This window comes from Hylobates moloch, unplaced genomic scaffold, assembly GCF_009828535.3.
Source record: "Hylobates moloch isolate HMO894 unplaced genomic scaffold, HMol_V3 SCAFFOLD_16, whole genome shotgun sequence".
NCBI lineage: Eukaryota > Metazoa > Chordata > Mammalia > Primates > Hylobatidae > Hylobates > Hylobates moloch.
The window spans coordinates 3,809,868-3,830,230 of record NW_026652291.1 but is presented as its reverse complement, the minus strand read 5'-3'; the positions used below and the strand labels follow the sequence as shown (position 1 = coordinate 3,830,230).

The following is a 20,363-nucleotide window of genomic DNA, read 5'->3' as shown; positions in this document are numbered from 1 at the left end:
CTGCGGGGGCAGGCGGCGGCAGGGGCGGCGGCGGCGGCGGCGGCGGCCCGCTCCAGCCATGCCGAATAAAAACAAGAAGGAGAAAGTGAGTCCGGGCCCGGCCGCAGGACGGAGGGAGCGGGGAGGGACTGCCGGGGGAGGGCGCGACGGCACCGGGGTCCTGCGCCCGGGCCCCGGCTCAGCTCCCCGCCTGACGCCGCGGGCTTCGCGTCCCCGAGGGCGGCCGGGCCAGGCATCCCCGGGCTTCTCTCGCCCTCATGCCCGGTGGGGGCGGGGAGCTCAGGGATCGCGCCGGAGCCGTGGGGCGCAGGCCCGGGCCGCTGGGACCTTCGTGATGGGCCGGGGCTGGGCGTGGAGGGAGGGCGCGGCCCGGGGAGGGGGTCGGAGGGGCGCCGGTCCCCGACAGCGCGCCGTGGGCCGGGGCGGGCGGGTGCGGCCGCCGAGGGGGTTAGCAACCTAGCAGTCTCCTGGAAAGGAGCTTCAGGGATGGGGTCTGTAGACGCCTGGGGAGGGACCCCTGGACGGGGGAAAGGGAGCGGGAAGGGATCCCGCTGAAAGCTGGTAGGGAATTCTCTGCCGCCCCGGAGGGACGCTCTGGGGCTCTCAAACACTATTATTATCCTGGGTGGCGGCGGCGGTGAGAGCTGCCAGCAAGGGTGCTGCGTTTGCATTCGGGGGGGTGGGGGCAGGTATGTTTCTGCTTCAGGTGGAGCTCTGCAGCGTTTCATTATCACCCCAGAAATCCTCACTCACAGGGCTTAGGGTGGGAGGGAAGAAAGGGATGTGATGTGGATCTCAAAATGCCAGAAGCACTGTGTAAAATTGGATTTATCTTTTCTGCTTGAAGTTTTCAACCTCAAATGCAGATAAAACGAAAAGCATCTGAATGGGGGGTGGAGGGGCATTGCACTGTTGGAATCCTAAACGGTATGATACAGAATTTCCTAATGGTATGAATTTAAAATACCAGAAGCTGTAGTTGCATAAATCACTTTTAAAACTGCATTTGGCTTATCTGATGTTTACCTGTCTAAAAAGTGAGAAGACTAATTGACTTTGCTTGATGTTTACCAGGAATCACCAAAAGCAGGGAAGAGTGGAAAAAGTTCAAAAGAAGGACAAGACACAGTAGAATCAGAGGTAACTGTCATCAAATATTGACTTTGTATTTTATACACAGCTTTTAACTTAAGGTAGAAAAACTGAGAGTGATAAAGCCTAGAATCTTCTAAAATGTTTCCCTATGTGAGTTTTTTTTTTGTGGTGTCTTTCATAACCCTCAATTTTAGTTGTTTAGGTATTTACTGTTTTGCTTTGGAAAACTATTAATGATTTTGTGAAAATTGTGCTTGCCTATGGAGTTTGTTTGTAGGTCTTTTGGGGTTTTTTAATTTTTTATTATTTTGAGACGGGGTCTCACTTTGTCACCCAGGCTGGAGTGCAGTGGCTCAATCTGCTCACTGCTACCCCTTGCTGCCCAGCCTCAAGTGATCCTCTTACCTCAGCCTTCCAAATAGCTGGGACCACAGGCACATGCCACCACACCCAGCTATTTTTTTTTTTTTTTTTTAATAGAGTCTCACTCTGTCGCCCAGGCTGGAGTGCAGTGGCGCGATCTTGGCTCGCTGCAACCTCTGCCTCCCGAGTTCAAGCAATTCTCCTGCCTCAGCCTCCTGAGTAGCTGGGATTACAGGTGCCCGCGACCACGCCCGGCTAATTTTTGTATTTTTATTAGAGACGGGGTTTCACCATGTTGGTCAGGCTGGTCTTGAACTCCTGACTTCGTGACCCGCCTGCCTTGGCCTCCGAAAGTGCTGGAATTACAGTCCTGAGCCACCGTGCCCATCCTGGATCTGGTATTTTTAAGTTCATTTCCCACACCTCAAACCCAGCAACCCTCCTGTGTAGGTCTATGGTGTTGCTATGTTGCTTTTAGCCTTAGGGTCATCCCCCCACCGCCACTTCCATTGCAAGCTGCCAGGCGACTCAGTGGTTGTTTCTTTTTCTTCCGTCACCTTGTTTTCCTTCAAACCATCTCTGCTACTGACGTCCTGGGCCAGCTCCCTATTTCTGTTGACAGTCCCTTGGCCTCTTTCCCCAATAATATTGGTATTTGAAAAAATTTACCTAGTTTTGGTATTTTATTATTGTTCACATTCTGTGTGTGTGTGTGTGTGTGTACGCGCACTTGTGCATCAGCCACTTGTGAATTTCTTTGCTTCTTGGCTTTGGCCTCATTGAGGAACAGCTGGAATGCCAAGTGAAGATTGCATCTACTTGACCAAGGTTGATGCTGTTCCTTCACACCGTGAAGTGCCTTCAGAGGATTTGCAGAGTCACCACTTTCCTTTGCCTTTTCTTCCTTGTGACTAATTGTTGAACTAGAGCACCTAAGGCCAAGGGTCCAGGAGCTGCGTGGACCCAGGCAGAGCCGATAGGTCCTTTTGAATCCCTGGGTAGCAGATAATTGGGTTAATAGAGTGTCAGTTATCCAGAACTGGATCATTGAGGTCCCAGTCTTATCACAAATGACGTTTATTTGCCAGTGTCAGACTTCTTCCTGTGAGCCAAATTAGAATGAGTTCAGTTCTGTCTGGGAAACACAGTTAACTGGCAGTGATCTGCAGTGGACTTTTTTTTAGCCCTGCGTTCTCTCTTTTCTATCATTTGGTGTATTCTGAACCTCCCTCCTCTTCAGCAGGTGGTTTATTCCAGCAAATCTGTTGCCCTCCCCAAAGCAAAAAGCAGAAATCCAAAAGGTTCCTTAAATGTCAATAGTTAGGATCATTTGTGCCTGTCTGTCCCTCCCTGTCTTTATAGCAGACAACTGAGGTTTATTTACTATGCCATGCTGGGATTTGACATGTTTATTTCTTCCCTGTCACCCTTTTGACTGAATTCATTTAGATGAAGATGAAATGTAGGTGCTTTATGAAGGTATATGCTATATGCCCTTTTTTTTTTTTTTGGTCTTTTGATCTTTCATTAAAACTGCTAAGATTTCTTCTCCCAAGAGCTTTCTTGCTAATGTGCCTGTATCCTCTTACTTTAGCTATATTCCTTATACAAAGGAGCATCAATGTGTATATTTCATTTATTTCTATTTTTAGTGGGAAGATCCTGGCTGTAAGGATGAATAATGTTAAGTTTAAACCTGAAAAATCTGTCAGTAGTTCAAAGATACCAAAACCACTACTATGTGAAATGTGTGTTTTGAAAGCAGTTTGCCAGCCGTGTGAGACCTGCGGTGTGGCCTGCAGTGCCTGAGTATGATGCCCCACTTGTCTTTTTGTATTTTTTCTAGTGCTACTGTCTAAGAGCTGGAGCTACAGAGCTTGAAATTACCACTGAAAACACTGAAATGTTGGGCCCTTCACTGCTTCCTCATAAGGATACCAGAGGCAACATGGCATATTAAGCTTGACACTTGGCAGATCACTGTGTAAATTGTTTTTCAGGAATACAAGTTGGGACACTTCTGTTCATTTGACCTTTGAGTTGACCCTTAAATTTTATTATTGTTTTTTTTTCCCCTCAGTCTTCAGCTCACTGCTTCACTTCTAGTTCCACCCACTTACCAAATACGATTGACTCATGCAGGTGAATTGAACCATTATTGCACACTTTTTCCGTCTCCTCTCTCTCAGTATTACTCTTAACTTGAATATTTTAACCTGAACAATTTAAATAGCTTGACATTCCCATGCTGCTTTCAAACCTTTTTTTTTTTTTTTTTTTTTTTTTTTTTTGAGACAGAGTTTCACTCTTGTTCCCAGGCTGGAGTGCAGTGGCGCGGTCTCGGCTCACTGCAACCTCCACCTCCCAGGTTCAAGTGATCCTCCTGCCTCAGCCGCCCAAGTAGCTGCGATTACAGGCTCCCACCACCATGCCCAGCTAATTTTTTTTTTTTTTTTTGTATTTTTAGTAGAGATGGAGTTTTACCTTGTTGGCCAGGCTAGTCTCGAACTCCTGACCTCAGGTGATCCATCTGCCTCAGCATCCCAAAGTGCTGGGATTACAGGCATGAGCCACCCTGCAGCCCCTTTCAAGCCTTTTAACATCCTGTCACCTTCACAATGAGCAGTTGCTCCCATTACCCAGTGAACTCACCTTCTGATGGAACAGTTACCCTAGTTGGGGCTTCACAGCCTTGAGAGATGTGCAGGGCAGGGGCCTGTCCAGGGCAGAGCAGCCAGACAGCATGGAAATAATCCCAACAGAGAAAGCATTCAAGAACCTGGCCTCTGGTTGACTTAACACACTACTTCAAGTATATGGCAGGTCCGTATAATAAACTCCTGCCTGGCTAGTCTTCAACCTCGTAGAAAGCAAGGAAGCAGGTGGCATATGTTGCAGAACAATTCTTGGGTAGAACAAGGGGACATTTGATGGTTTGGGTTTTTCAGTAAGAAAGATGAAGTCCTGGAGTATCGGGTAGAGTGGTACAGTGGAAAATATTTCAGCCTGGGGGTTAGAAAATAAACATGCCGATTCTTGCTTTGCCATAAATGATGTCACCTAACTTGTGTGACCCTGTTTTCTCATCCCTGAAATGATTTGATGAGTTTAAGATTAGGCTATTTTTAAACGTATGGAACAGATTGGGTGCTACCCTTCTTGAAAGACATTTTCCCTGCAAGTATGGCAGGCTGTATCTTTCAGTGTAACAAAATTCTGTAAAGGTCATAACTGCTGCCCTGTAACTTTTGCCTTATTCTAGAAACTTCTACTCCTTGAATGACATGTGTTGGTACATGTTTCTTCTCTTTCAGATAGAATGGTTAATTTTGACTTGTTGCTTATGCACCTGTGTCCTGGAAATAAAAGTTTCTTCCCACTACTTACTGCTGGTTTATTTCATAGGAAGTCTTAAGGAAAGGCAACAAACGGGCTCATGGGTCACTTGAAGTTGGAAAATTCTGTGGAGATTGACAAAGGAGACTCACTTTTGAGATCTGTTCTCAGTGTAACATTCAAATCTGTGGAAACATAACTAGGCACATTTTATGATTATTTAGAATGTTAATAAATTGCTCTGAGATTCCTCAAGTCCATTTTGTGAGATCAGACCATAGGTGGGTGTTGTTTCTTTTAAGTTTGTGTACTGCGTCCAATGTTACATTTTTAAAAGTGTTCATGCTTTTTGTAAAGTGATTTGTTTTAAGCACATTAAAGGTCGTTTGAGTATTGTCATGTATTTTACACCTGCTTCAGCTTAGTTTTGTTTGAAAGTCTCTACAGCAACTCTTACATAATATCTGTTGCTGAAGAGAAAGAACAATCCTCTCTCCAACTCGTTAGCTAGCTTTGCCACCTTCTACCTTTAGTAACTTTTTTCCTGTTATAATCTGTCCCTTTACATTCCAGTGCCACCGCTCCCTGATGGTCTAGACCTAGGGAGACTGACAGTCGCCTCAGGTCTCATAGGTGCTAGGCGGAAGGGTAATTTTTTTAGAAATTAAAACTGAAATGTTAAAAATATTTAATGATACACCCATTAAATGTTAACAAATAACATTTGTATGAAAAATATCTTTGCAAGAAATACTCCTTTTCACAGTCTCTGTAGCAAGAGTTTTCACCTGAGTAAGCAGGAGGAGGACAAGGACAGTCGTTTTGTTCAGCGCGACCCCTCCAAGGAGGGCCCCTGACACCCCTGTAGGCTCACTTCTGAGCTTGGGGCTTTCGCTAGAACCTCCCATGCCTTAGCTTCCGTCAGTCTCTTCCCACCTTTTTTTCCGTACAACCCTAAGCTGAACTTCAGTGAAACCCAGAGAAGACCAAGAGAAGTAATACTTTAAAAATCTTTTTGAAATTCATATGTAATGATTATGGAGTAAATGGAATCATTTGCTTTTGATTGCCACGTCTTGGCTCACTCTTCCCAGCGCCTCCCCATGGTCTTTCCTTAGAGCCCAGGGGCATCGGAAAGAGGTGCCGCGGGAAGGATCCATCCCTGGCAGCCAGCCGCAGCGGCAGCTCCCGAGCTTTGGGGTTGTTAGCAGGCAGCTGTCCTGAGCTTGCTGCCCTTGGGGCATGAGGGAGTGGTGGGTTCTTCCTTAAGCGGCTCCCTTCTCTAGCCCCCATTCCTGTCCTACATCACAAGCTGCAAGGTCAGTAGACCCCAGGTACCTCCTTTGTGACCTCCACTGCTCTAGACCAAGGGTTCCAATCTGAACACTTGACTGTGGGGCCAGAAATTTTGTTGTGGGGCTGCCCAGTGGTCCTGTACTTTGTAGGACATTCACCAGCATCCCTGGCCTTACCCCTAGATGCCAGTGGCCCATTGCCCCCACCAACTATGACAACCAAAATGCATCCAGACATTGCCTAATGTCTCCTGGAGGATCAAATCGCCCCCTGTTGAGCCACTGCACTATAAAGACACCTTTCCAAAATATGTACATTTGCTTACAAACCACGCCAGGCACATATTCATCTGAGCATTATATTTCCTTTAGAACAGCAGTAAGTGCTCACACAGAAGGGGGATCACTCCTTTATACTCTTCACAATTATCAAGCACCCCAAAGAGCTTTTATTTAGTGAGTTTTATCTATCTACTGGTATTTTTCCTTAGAAATTAAAGCTGAAAGTTTTTAAATAGTTCATCTAATAATAACACCCATTACATGTTGACATAAAAAACATTTATGTGGAAAGAATTTTTTTTTGTAATTTGCTGAGAAAAGTGGCATGGCTCTGTTTTCGCAAATCTATTGAACATCCCGCTCCATCGAAGGCAGCTGTCTGCCCCTGCACGCAAGCTGCTCTGATTTCATATGTGTAACCTGTGAAAAACTCCCCATAATGACGCTTTAAAGGGCAAATCACATCTTCATGTTATCATAAAAACCATTTTGACCTTGTGGACCCCTGAAAGGGTCAAGGGACACACCCCAGACCACACTTTGAGCACCCCTCTTTTAGAATGCTCTTCCCCCACTCTCTGCTGGCCATCTGAATCCTTTCATCTTTTTTTTTTTTTTTTTTTTTTTTTTTTTGAGACGGAATCTCGCTCTGTCACCCAGGCTGGAGTGCTGTGGCGTGATCTCCGCTCACTGCCAGCTCTGCCTCCCGGGTTCACGCCATTCTCCTGCCTCAGCCTCCCGAGTAGCTGGGACTACAGGCGCCCGCCACCACGCCCGGCTAATTTTTTGTATTTTTAGTAGAGACGGGGTTTCACTGTGTTAGCCAGGATGGTCTCGATCTCCTGACCTCATGATCCGCCTGCCTCAGCCTCCCAAAGTGCCAGGATTACAGGCGTCAGCCACTGTGCCTGGCCCCTTTCATCTTTTTAGCTCCAACTCAAGCTCATCTATCCAGAAACTTCAGTGAAGCTGTTTCTCACCATCTTAGACTATGTGTTTTCCATCTTTTAAATGCTTATAGCAATTACTTCCTAGACCAGTGGCTGGCTGTACGCAGTTCTGTGTCATGTATACCGTGTTAGATGACCTTTGTTCCCGTGTGACTTGCCTTCCTAGCTAGATTCAGTCCTTGAAGGCATCAGTTGAGCTTGACTCTTCTTTGATCTTGCCATATATATTAGGACCTAGAGTCAAGAAGTATTGAGCTGGCGGGTTTTAAAAGTACTGAAAAGGAGAGCTTGAAATCAGTTAGGTTGCTGATTTTTCTGATACTGTAAATTAGCAACAACAATAAAAAAATCTTGTTAAGAGGCTTATTTATCACTTTTTTGATCCAATAAGGAAATTTTAATGTAGAATTTTTATTCAGTGTAATTCATTTTAAATAAATAGCAGTATACTAAAGCAGAAGATTACTTAGGTTTTTTTCTAATGTCTTGTGAAAATTTAAAAAAGTAGAGTGTTTTGGTTTTTTTCTTAGTTTTCTTTTACATATTCAGTGGAAAAAAGTGTTGTCTCATAAGATCTTGGTTAAAAGGTCAGTGGTAAAAAGTACAGCCTCATAAGATCTTATTTTAATTAAAGCATTTCAAAATAGGATTTCCATCTAAATATAGTTATGGATCGCTTAATGGAGGGGGTACGTTCTGAGAGCTGTGTTGTTAGGCGATGTTGTCGTTTTGTAAACATGATGGCATGTGCTTAACACAAGCCTAGGTGGTACAGTCTGCTACACACCTAGGGCATATGGATAGCCTGTCACTCCAGGCTACACACCTGTACAGCATGTCATTTAACTGAACCCTGTAGGCACCTGTAACATAATGGCAAGAATTTGTGTATCTAAACATAGTAAAGATACCATAAAAATATGGTGTTATAATCTAAGGCACCACCATCATTTGTGCAGTCTGTCGTTATCTGAAATGTCATTATGTGGCAGTGACTGTAAAGGTTTCCCTGTGATCTTTTATGCTTTGTGTTTCTTAATTTATTTTGCTAATGTTTCTCAGTAGAGCATAGTTACATATATAGTTAATATGTTTTATAAGATAGGTTTTGTTTTGAGCACGTCTTGTTCTGTGCGAGCACTGTGTTGAGGATTGAGGAGATAAAAAAGACCTGTTAGGAACTGAAGTATTGGCTGTTTCCATCATTTTCGAAGTGTAGCACCTGTTGCCTCTGGACATCCAGTGTACTTGGGAGTAACCTGGCCCCCATTCAGTTAGATCTTATTGTCCTTGGGTGGATGGGACAAGATGGAACCCATTTCATGTAAAGAGCCACCTGGAGCTTTGGGTGAGAAAATCAGACACTTTAAAGCATCTATGCAGACATAGGCTTACCATAAAATTATGGAGTTCCAGAAAGTGCATTGGACCCTAGTGTGTGTATTATGGTTAAAGCCAATAGATAGGATCAGCATTCCTCTCTCTCTTCAGTAAAAGCTTCGCTACAGTATATGCAATTCTAGAAAGAGCTCATCAAGCAAATGATATGAAATCTAAAATTTTCCAGTTCAAGAAAGAAGCTCAAACTTCCTACATTAAAGCAACAGCAGGGTGAATGGCAACTTATAGCCCTGCTATATGATGGTGGAAAGGTTTCCACCTGCATCCTTAGCAGAGCTGAGTGAGTCAGTCTGCCACCAACATGAAATGCGGTGATGTTTTCCTAAATCACGGGGAGGATTCATCTAGAGTATTTCAATTCGAAGACGGGTCTCCAGTGTTTCCTTAAACACTGGGTACCTGCCAAAGGGCAGGGCACAGTGGTGTCTGGTTTAGCACAACGTCCTATCTAATCATCTTGCATGTTTCTATCAGTATGTTAAGCAGAGACTCTCCAGTGCTCCTGCAGTGAAGTAAGTGCTGCTTCCCAAATCCAAACAACGTTGTCATCTTCATGCTCTCCACCTGGGGGAGTGAGAGAACAAGCCTTAGAAATAAGCTCTCCAGAAGGGAGAAAAATGCTTTATTGAGGACATTTGGCTTTTTTTTATCTCGTGTGTGTGTGCGTGTGTGTGTGTGTGTGTGTGTGTGTGTATTTTTTTGAGACGGAGTCTCGCTCTGTCGCCCAGGCTGGAGTGCAATGGCGCGATCTTGGCTTACCACAACCTCCGCCAGCTGGGTTCAAGCTATTCTCCTGCCTCAGCCTCCCAAGTAGCTGGGATTACAGGTGCGTGCCACCACACTATCTTGTATATATTTTCTTAATATAAGATTGAGCGGCCGGGCACTGTGGCTCATGCCTGTAATCCCAGCACTTTGGGAGGCCCAGGCGGGTGGATCATGAGGTCAGGAGTTCAAGACCAGCCTGGCCAAGATGGTGAAACCCTATCTCTACTAAAACTACAAAAATTAGCCGGGCCTGGTGGCAGGCACCTGTAATCCCAGCTACTCGGGAGGCTGAGGCATAAGAATTGCTTGAAAACCTGGGTGGCAGAGGTTGCAGTGAGCTGAGATCACACCACTGCACTCCAGCCTGGGTGACAGAGTGAGACCCAATCTCAACAACAACACAAAAATGGCCCCCAAGAGATTAATTTCAGATACCCTGCAGCCTGCAGGTGTTAGCTCTGACCAAGGGCTGGCATCGCCCGGTGGTAATATCAAATTACTAAGGGGCTCTGAAGGGGTTACACCTGCCCTGGCCAAGATGTGCGTTGTTTGCTGCATATGGCTATTTTAAATTTAAATTTAAATGAATGAAAATTAAAATTATGTGAATAATTCAGTCCCTTGGTTGCATGGGCCACATTTCAAGTGCTCAGCAGCCACATGTGGCCAGCAGCTCCTCTGTTGACCAGCAGATGTGGAACATTCACAGCTTCACAGAAAGTTCTGTTGGACAGAGCTACTTCAGACCCTAACAGTATTTTCCAAAATAATTCTTATGTGAGTGCATTTAATTTAATTGAACTTATTTTGTTACCTATCTTCTTAATATGAAATATCAAATTTAAGGTTAAATTTAAAGGAAGAGAAGACTTATATTGGCAAAAGAGAAGGAAGTAGATAAAATTAAGGAAAGAGGAGGGCAAGAAGAAGAGGGAGCGCATGGTGAGACGGGAGGGAGGCCCTGTCTACTGCTTGGTCTGTGTTTGGCCTACACCTGATACCCACACGAGAAAGACTCCATTGCCCATAGGAGTGGGACTTGGACAGACCCAAGAGCAGTCACGACCTTTTGTCCTCCTAGTCTTTATAGACATTTTCTCTCATTTATTTATTTATTTTGGGGTCAAAACACACATGGTTAAAAAATAAAGTAATACGGCTGGGTGTAGTGGCTCACACCTGTAATCCTAGCACTTTGGGAGGCCAAGTCGGGTGGATCACCTAAGGTCAGGAGTTCGAGACCAGCCTGGCCAACATGGTGAAACCCCATCTCTACTAAAAATTAAAAAAAAAAAAAAAAAAGCCGAGTGCAGTGGCGCGCGCCTGCAGTCCCAGCTATTCAGGAGGCTGAGGCAGGAGAATCCCTTGAACCGGGAGGCAGAGGTTGCAGTGAGCCGAGACTGCGCCACTGCACTCCAGCCTGGGTGACAGAATGCAACTCCGCCTCAAAAAATAAATAAAAAATAAAGTAATATGGAAATCAAGGTTCTCCCTTCACCTTCCTCTCATTCTCAGACCTGCTTCACAGAGCACAGCCACTTTGTCCTGCTGATTATGAATGAGGCCACTGTCCAGATCACGGAAGCCGTGCGGTGTGGCAGAGGCGTGGGCTCTGGAGTCAGGTCCCCCTTCTGTCCCCTGGAGGGATCATACCCTCTCTCGGTATCATGTTCTTGTTTATCTTGGCCATTTTCTCTGACATTGCGGCTTGCCTCCAGGGGATTCCTTCATTCTCAGTCATCCAGCAGGTTCGTTCTGAGACCTGGCATGTGCTGAGCACCATTGCAGGTGCAGAGTGCAGGCACTCGTGGAGTTTGCCTCCAGTGAGGGCACAAAAGTGGACTGCGGAGCTGCGGGTGTTTTCTGCGGGGTACTAGTGACGTTGGGCGTGAGAACATCTCACCTTTGCAGAGCAATGGCCCTGGGGATCTCAACACCGTGGTGACAACCAAAACCACTCACACAGCTCCACACACCACTGGTGGACAGGACCCTCTGGCAGCCCCTCTGCTGGAGATTGGGAGGCTGCTTCAGGTGGTCAGGGATGGTCTTACCAAGGAGACGACACGAAAAGTGAAACGTGAATGTCAAGAAGCAGGCCACAGTGCAAAGATCTAGGGCAAGATAATCATTCAGCCAGAGGCAGCAGCTAGTGCGAAGGCCCCATGGAGGAAGTGAGTTTGCCGTGTCCACTGCCAGGTGTTCAGTTGACTAAGGAAAAGTGAGGGTAGGCAGAGCGGGAGGGATGGAGGTAGGGAGCCGAGCACAGACAAGGTAGGGTAGGGTCTTATAAACAGCCTGCCTAGACAGGGTTTTGGGATTTTGATGGGGAGGGGGAGTTGTTTTGGGGTTTTGTTTTCAGAGACAGGGTCTCACTCTGTTGCCCAGGCTGGAGTGCAGTGGTGCAGTCCTAGCTCACTGCAGCCTTGAACTACTGGGCTCAAGCAATCCTCCTGCCTCAGCCTCCCAAGTGGCTGAGATACAGGTGCGCACCACCATGCTCAGCTGATTTTTGTATTTTTTTGTAGAGAAGGGGTCTCACTGTGTCACCCAGGCTAGTCTGAAACTCCTGGCCTCAAGCGATCCTCCTACCTCAGCCTTCCAAAGTGCTGGGATTACAGGCATGAACCACTGAGTCTGGTTGGACTTTGAGTTTTTATTCTGAGGGTAACGGGAAGCCACTGGGGTGTTTTGAGTAGGGAAGTAAGAGGATCTTCCTAGATGCTGTGTGGGAACGAGGGGCAAGAGCTGAACAAGGAGACCAACTGGAATACTTTGCTTCTCAGATGAAGAGTTTCTTTGTTCATACAGGCAAGGATGAGGCACTGGCACAGCTGGCCATGGGTGGGCTTGTCAGCTGACCACTTGCTTTAGAAGCCTTGGCTGGGAGCTGGCTCTTGTGACTTTTGGCCCCTAGAGACTAAACTGCAGAGAATTTGCTTTGAGGTGCCAGCTCCTACATTTGCAGCCTTAGTTTCTCCTAGACAGACTGGTTTCTTTGGAGAATCCCTTTTTCTTGTCATAACCACTCAGTTTACCAATGTTCTGCAGAGAAGGTGTGTGGGGATAAAGTGGCTATGGAGAGATCAGTATTCAGACCTAACATCAATCTCCTTTTCAGCTGCATATCTCACTCCTATCCTGTGCTATACCCAGTCTCTGAGTGCGTGGCCTCAGGGGGATTCTGTAGGGACAGAGCACCTGCTTTCTCCCTCCAGCCCCACACTGCTTTGTGGTTGCCAAATGGAAGTTGCATCTGTTGAATATTGCTATGCTGAGATGCACCAGTGACTGCCTCTGCAGATCTTTTTATTACTGGAGGTCGTAACTTGCCTCTTCCTTCACTCTCACTTATAAGGCAGGCTCAGGAGGTTTGCTGATTGTGAGTGCATCATCGACCTTGATCAGGGAAATCTGTCTTGTTTTCCTTTATTTCTTCCTGTCATCCAGAAATTGTTGTCCTGGCACAAGAATCAGTAAACCTTTTTCTGTAAAGGGCCAGATAGTAAATATTCAAGGCTTTAGGGGGGGCGTGGTCTCTACTGCCACTACTTAACTCTGCTGTTGCAGCAAGAGAGAAGCCATAGACAATAGGTGGATAAACAGACGTGACTGTATGCCAATAAAACTTTATTTACAAAAATAACCAGGAGGCCAGATGCGGCTCATGGGCTGTGGCTTCCCAGCCCCGGCCTGCTGGAATCCAAATCAGGTTTGGCACTTGGAGAAGCTGCTAGTATGGGTCCCTGGGCCTGTATCTGAAACCAGTACTAGCCATGGTCTGTGGAAGAGGTATCTTTTGTGTTTAACTCTATTCACCATCTAAGAAATACTGAGAGATCAGTGATTTGGCCCTGCCCAACTGAACAATAAATATATCTAGTTGTGAATTTTTAGAATTGCAGTGTTTAAATGAAGGGAAAGAGCTGCTTGTTTCATTTGGTAAATCCCTTATATGATAAAACATCTAGGAGGGAGGCTTTGTCACAAATCCAGTTGCCCATTTTACTGTTTCCATGAAATATTTCAAAGTAGAGAGACTAATAGACATCCACATATCTGCTTCACAGATTGCCTTTTACTCCCAATATATTGGGGTGCTGTTGCCTGGCTGCATGGAAGGGTGTGGGGTGTGAGGGCACTTGGACATTCGGGCTTGCTGTGTCTCTGTTAGAAACTAATGGGGCGTTGTCTCTGAGCATGAGGGACGCCTCTGGCGTCTTGTTTCCTCTGCCTGAGGAAGTGCAGCCATGCTTGTTGGGAAGACTTGGGAGAGGACCATGTACCACTGAGGCAGGCAACACCCTTTGCCTCTGTACCTCCCTGTGGGCCTGGCAGTGGGACTGGGCCCAGGGCCAGCAGCTCACCTACCCTGGCTGGGAACGTGAACTCCTGCATAATTTCAAGGCCCTTCTGGGCAACACCTTGCCTTGCCATGTGACTGGCCACCTCATCTTCCCTCCTCTCCAGACACCCCCACCACCTCCTTCCCCCAGCCAGAGACTCCAGAATCCCAGATCCTCAGAGCAATAGACACATCCTCCCCCAGGGACCCCGTGTCTCTTCAGTGGAGAGGCTCTGGGAGGAGGAGGGAATGACTTCCTCTTTATTCCCGTAGCTTCCATTTGAGTGGCCGACAAGTGTCTCAAATAGCATTTCAGATTGTGCCCCCCCACCCACTCCACCCCCGCCTTCCTCCTAGAAAATGCAGCTGCTGCTCGTGTGCAGCCACTGTTCAGACAGGTGGGGGCCACAGTGCTGGCTTGGAACCCTCTGGGACCACCGACTTTCAGTGGCTTCTACTGAAGGGAAGGGCCGACTATTTTGATTTGGGTTTGACAGATAATACTGAGTTTGAAAAATAATTTCCCATCATTAAGCCAGACATCAGGAAGCTAAAGTAAATTCTAGGTCATCTCTCCCCTCACTGAGTGAGTAGAATAAAACAAAACTCCCCATAACCAGCATTCCAGAAGAGGGCAAACGGGGAAGAATCAAGTCCTTTTTTTTTAGATGTTGCCCAAGCCTGATTGCTAAACAGTATCATACTTCTTTACAGCGATCTCTTATTTTAAGACAGATACCCAGTTTTTATTTTAGGAGTAAACACTTAAACTGAGGAAGCACACCTGTTGTTTCTCACTTCCTATTCAGCCAACACTAATGCCTTCTCTGTACCGAGAACAGCTGATCCTCCCGAAGCGTGTGTGTCTCCCTGGCTTCGTGGGGCCCTTGCTGTTGTCACCATAAGCCCAGAAGACTCAAGGATGCTCAACGGGTAGTGCAACCCTCTCTACCACCTATTCCAGAAAGCCCTCCTCACCCCAAAAGGAAGCCCCATTCCCACTAGCAGTCACTCCTCACTCCCCTTCCCCCAGCCTCTGGCAGCCACCGGTCTGCTCTCTGTAGATGTGCCAGTTCTGAATAGTTCATAGAAATGAAATCATGCAATATTTGCCCTTCTGTGTCTGGCTTCTTTTACTTCGCAGAATGCTTTCAAGGTCCATCCGTGTTGTAGCATGCGTCATACCTCATTCCAATTTTTTTTTTTTTTTTTTTTTGAGATGGAGTCTTGCTCTGTCACCAGGCTGGTGTGCAATGGCGTGATCTCGGCTCACTGCAACCTCCACCTCCCAGGTTCAAGCGATTTTCCTGCCTCAAGCTCCCGAGTAGCTGGGATTACAGGTGTGTGCCACCACGCCCAGCTAATTTTTGTATTTTTAGTAGAGACAGGGTTTCACCATGTTGGCCAGGATGGTCTCAATCTCCTGACCTCGTGATCCTCCCCCCTCAGCCTCCCAAGCCTTCGTTCCTTTTTATAGCTAATATTCTATTGTTTGGATATAGCACATTTCGTTTCATCAGTTGGTGGATATTTGAGTTGTTTCTACCTTTTGGCTATTGTGAATCATGCTGCTGTGAACATTGTGTACAGATTTTTGTTTGAATACTTGTTTTCAGTTCTTTTGGGTATATGCCTGGGAGTGAGACTGCTGGGTCATATAGATGGTCATTTTTGTGTGTGTGTTTGAGACAGAGTCTTGTTCTGTTGCCCAGGCTGGAGTATAGTGGCGCCATCTCAGCTCACTGCAACCTCTGACTCCTGGGTTCAAGCAATTCTCCTGCCTTAGCCTCCCAAGTAGCTGGGATTACAGGCAAGCACCACCATGCCTGGCTAATTTTTGTATTCTTTGTAGAGATGGGGTTTCACCATGTTGGCCAGGCTGGTCTCGAACTTCTGACCTCAGGTGATCCACCTGTCTCAGCCTCCCAAAATGCTGGGATTACAAGCGTGAGCCACCATACCTGGCTTTGGATGGTAATTCTATGTTTAACTTGCTGAAGAACCACCAAACTGTTTTCCATATCAGCTGCCCCATTTTACATTCTCACTAGCAATATACAAGGGTTCCAATTGTTGTTCCACATCCTTTATGACACTTGTTTTTTGTTGAGACAGGGTCTCACTCTGTCACCTAGACTGGAGTACAATGGTACAGTGCTAGCTCACGGCAGCCTTGAACTCCTGGGCTCAAGCTGTCCCCTCGCCTCAGCTTCCTGAGTAGCTGGGACTACAGGTGCATGCCACCCTGGCTATTTTTTTTTTTAATGTAGAAAAGGGGTCTCACTATATTGCCCAGGCTGGTCTTGAACTTATGTGCTCAAGCAATCCTCCTGCCCCAGCCTCCCAAAGTGCTGGGGTTAGAGGCAAGAGCCATGGTGCCTGGCCATGCTAACATGTTATTTTTCAGTTTGAAAAAGAATAAGTATCCCAGCGGGTGTGAAGTGGTATGCCATTGTAATTTTCATTTACATTTCCCTAACATCTAAAGGTGCTGAGCATCTTTTCATGTGCTTGTTTGGCCATTTGTATATCTTTTTTGGTGAAATGCCTGTTCAAGTCTTTTGCCCATTTTTTAATCAGGTTTTCTTTTTGTTATTGAGTTGTAAGAGTTCTTTTCATATTCTGGATACTAGACCCTTATATAATTTGCAAATATGTTCTCCCATTCTGTGGGTTGTCTTTTCACTTTCTTGATAGTATCCTTTGCACAAAAATGTTTAATTTTTATGAAATCTCATTTATCTGTTTTCTTTTTAGTTACTTGCGCCTTTGGTGTCATAGCTAAGAAACCATTGTCAAATCCAGGCTCATGAAGCTTTACCTTTGTATTCTTCTAAGAGTTGTGTGGTTTCAGCTCTTCTGTTGAGGTTTGTGATGCATGTTGAATTAGTTTTTTCCCTGTGGTGTGAGGGGGGAATCCACCTTCATTCTTGTCCATATGGCTCTCCAGTTGTCCCAGCATCATTTGTTGAAAAGGCTGTTCTTTCCCCAGTGAATGGGCTTGGCTCTCAATTTTATGCCATTAATCTGTATGTCTGTCCTTATGCCAGTATCATACTACCTTGAGCCAAATGCACTTTTAAAAGATCCAAGGCTGGGTGCAGTGGCTCACCACACCTATAATCCTAGCACTTTGGGAGGCCACAGCAGATTGGATTGCTTGAGCTCAGGAGTTCAAGACCAGCCTGGACAACGTAGTGAGACCTTGTCTCTACAAAAAATACAAAAATTAGCCAGACGTGGTGGCGAGTGCTTGTAGACTAAGCTACTCAGGAGGCTGAGGGAGGAGAATCACTTGAGCCCAGCAGGTTGAGGCTGCAGTGAGCCGTGGTTGTGCCACTGCACTCCAGCCTGAGTGACAGACAGACCCTGTCTCAAAAAAATTAAAAATAAAAATAAAATATCTGAAAAGACATACAAAACTAGGTTTTGTCTGGGAGGACAAGTAGTTTGGTATTGCTGGAACATCAAGTGTGCATGAAGTGGTTGTGCGAAGGCTGGAATTAAGGACACAAGAGACAGTGATTGTGTGAAGGAGACGAAGCAAGCTCCGGAGCCTGCCTGAGTGTTGGCAGATAACGGGGACGTGAGATGTGTCCATGCTCTCAACAAGCTCAGAATCTCTTTGTAGAAGCAGACATGGGATTCCAAGCCTGATGTAAGTGTAAGGGAACCAACCCCCTTAAGAACACTGAGGAGATGGTGGGGCCTGGCTGCGTGTATGAGGAGTGGGGAAAACATTAAAGAGAATGGCATTTGTGCTAGAACTGAAGGCTGAGTAGATCAAAAGCTTTGGGTGGGGGTGACAGTTTGGGAACAGGAAGAGGGCATTTCATGCTGAAGAAACAGGCATTGAAACAGGGCAGGGTCAGAGCACATTTGAGAATCTGAGAGTGGCCCAGCATTCCTGAAATAAAGGAGAGACTCATCTCTCCCATACATTGAGAGATGAGTCCTGGAAAAATAAGTGTGGGGGAGACAGCGGCTGAGCTCAAACCCCATGCTGTGGAGTTTGAACTTTCTCCTGCAGGCAGTGGGGAGCCACTGGCATCTTGTGAGCAGGGGAATGGTCTGATGGACCTTTAGAAAGGTCAGTCCGGTAACAGTATGAAAATATGATTGGAGGCAGCTGTGCTCACCACTGTACCACCAACACTGAAAATATGATTGGGAGAAAGATGAGGGAAGGTGTTCTGATTGTCTGGTCTATAGAGGCTGGGGTTAATGCAGGGAGGAATAACATGTTCATTTGGACTATTTTCACATACACAGTAGTCGAGGGAATCGTATAGGGAAGCCCCAGGTCCCCGTTGCCCAGCCTTGGCCGTCATCCACATGCAACCCATCTTGTGTTATCCAGGCCTCCTCCTGCATATGCATGGCCCTCTCTTCACACTACATTATTTTGAAGCAAATCTCAGTCATCATATTTTATTTGTAAGTCCCACCCGTGGTATCCTCCAACAAGGACTCCAAGAACCAGAACGTGATTGCCCCACCTAAAAATATTAACTGCAATTCCTTACTCTCAGGAGTAAGCGTTAAATCTCCCCTCCCCTCCTCCCTTTTTCATTTGGTTGGTTTGGGTCCTGAATTGAATTGAGTCCTGAGGTCCAAATCAGGTACATACATTACACTAGGTTGTGATATGTGCTGGTTCCCCCTCTCCTTTTTCTCCTTGCAATTTAGTTGTTAAATCAGGTGGTTCCCATACATTTGAGAGATATGATAGTCAACCAAGGGTGATTTTGTCCCCCAAGGGACATTTGGCAATGTTTGGAGACGTTCTTAGTTGTCGCCGCTTGGGGGAGGGGCTACTTGCATGTAACAGGGCCCACAGCGGAGGCTCACCTGGGCTGAAGTGTGATGGCGTGACTGCCAGGTGCTGCAGGAGGACACCTCCTGCCATTCCCCCACGTTCCCTGCATGCAGATCGCATCGCCGTTGGTTAACACGCTCCCCTCTCCCTTGTATTTTCCTAAGAACGGGTGGTTAGTCCTCAGGGCTTGATCAGGTTCAGGCTGGACTTTCCGGCATTAAAAATACTTCTTAAGTGGCATATCACTTAGTCCTTGGCACATAAGTGGTGGCAGTTTGTTCTGTTTATGATAAAATTGCAGAAAGGTAGGATTTTGAGAGGCACTGGAGCATGGAATTGCTCGGGTGTGGGGTGTAAGGGGGGAGTTAGGGTCCAGCATTTGGCTCAACGCCAGACCCAGAGTCCAGGGACTGAGGCTGGGGCTTGGCTGCAGCACTGACTGGGTGATTTCAGGCGCTCACCCCACAGCCTGAGCCTTGCTTTCCTCTCTGTAAGCTAAGGATGCGCCAGCTCGGCCTGAACCATGGAATGCAGCGTGGGGCAGCCGCTCCCCAGCCTTCCTCCCTAGCCATCTCCCTCCAGCTACAGGTGCCTTCCGGTGCCGCCACTGGAGGAGTCTTTGCAGGTTTACGGAACATGAGACCAGGGAGGGAGCCAGGTGTCGGGGCTGCGGCAGGGTCCCCGCCGGGCTGTCCACGAACCAGCGGTGTTGGTGGTGTCTGGCGCCCAGGAGGAGGGCTTGTTTACAGCCGCCGTATTTCCCGGGACCCTGGCTTCTGTCCTCTGCCCCGGGACCCTTTCAGACCTTCCCCACCCTCCCAAGCCTCAACCCGCCCTGCGTTTCCCGGTGGCACAGCGACCTTGGCGGCTTTGGCCCCTGAGCCGCTAGGCTGCCAAGGCTCGCTGTGCGCATAGGGCCAGGCTCGACCTCACTCCTGTTGTCGCCGCAGACCCGCGTGGGCTCCCGCCGGGCCCTCCTGCCGCCCCCCAGCCTCCCCGCCCCTGTCCTTGCGAGCCTGCGCCTTCCTGGGCGCCTGACACACCCCTCTGCCCCAACCACGTTTTCTCAAGAGTGTGGTCTGTCCTGGCCTTCCAAGGAGACCCTCAGCTCCCGCCGGCCACCTCCGGAGTCTCCGGCATGGGCCCCAGGCTGCGGTCCCGCCTCTGCCCCGGCCTCCGCTGCGTGGCCCCGGAGCCCGGAGGAGGGGAGCCGGCCGCCCGGGGAAGAAGCGGAGGACGCCGATCTGGCCTCCTGCACTGCGCGCTCCAAACCCTCTGCTTGGCCACGCGCGAACCGCGCTCTCCCGTTTCCTTTCCGTCGGGTCTCGGGGGCTTCATCCTCCGGCCGTGGCCGTGGCCAGGCGTCCCGGAGCGGCACCCAGGATCCCGCCCCAGCACCCACTCCCGCTCCCACCCTCGTCTGCGCCCACCCGCCCTGGGCAGCTGCTCCCGAGGGAGCCCCTCGCCCTCCCTCTCTCCTTCCCTCCTTGTCTTCATCCTTCTCTCCCTGTGTTTCTCCTTCCCTCTCTCTCCTTCCCTCCCTCCCTCTCTCCCTCGTCTCTCTCTTTCTCCCTCTCCCCACTCCCTCTCTCCCCAACCTTTCTTCCCCTCCCCACTCCCTCTCTCCCCTCTCTCTCCCCTCCCCCTCCCTCCCGTCTCTCTTTCTCCCCCTCCCCCTTTCTCTCCCTCCCCCTCCCCCTTCCTCCCCC

General features: G+C 47.7%; 1 protein-coding gene across 6 annotated transcripts in view; it reads left to right on the top strand.

The window, feature by feature from the left end:
• PPP2R5C (protein phosphatase 2 regulatory subunit B'gamma) overlaps positions 1 to 20,363 on the top strand; it is a 172,357-nt gene that overhangs the window by 5,383 nt on the left and 146,611 nt on the right. For 3 of the 6 annotated variants that reach the window (XM_058429899.1, XM_058429900.1, XM_032134823.2), the window contains one exon: positions 1,075 to 1,140. Coding sequence is in view for 3 of the 6 variants with exons in the window: in XM_032134819.2 (XP_031990710.1) it covers positions 59 to 85; positions 1,075 to 1,140 (93 nt within the window). In the remaining 3 variants the exon portion in view is untranslated. Of the gene's footprint in view, positions 86 to 1,074; positions 1,141 to 20,363 lie in introns of those variants that run through there. The other 3 variants (XM_032134819.2, XM_032134817.2, XM_058429895.1) reach the window with 2 other exon arrangements.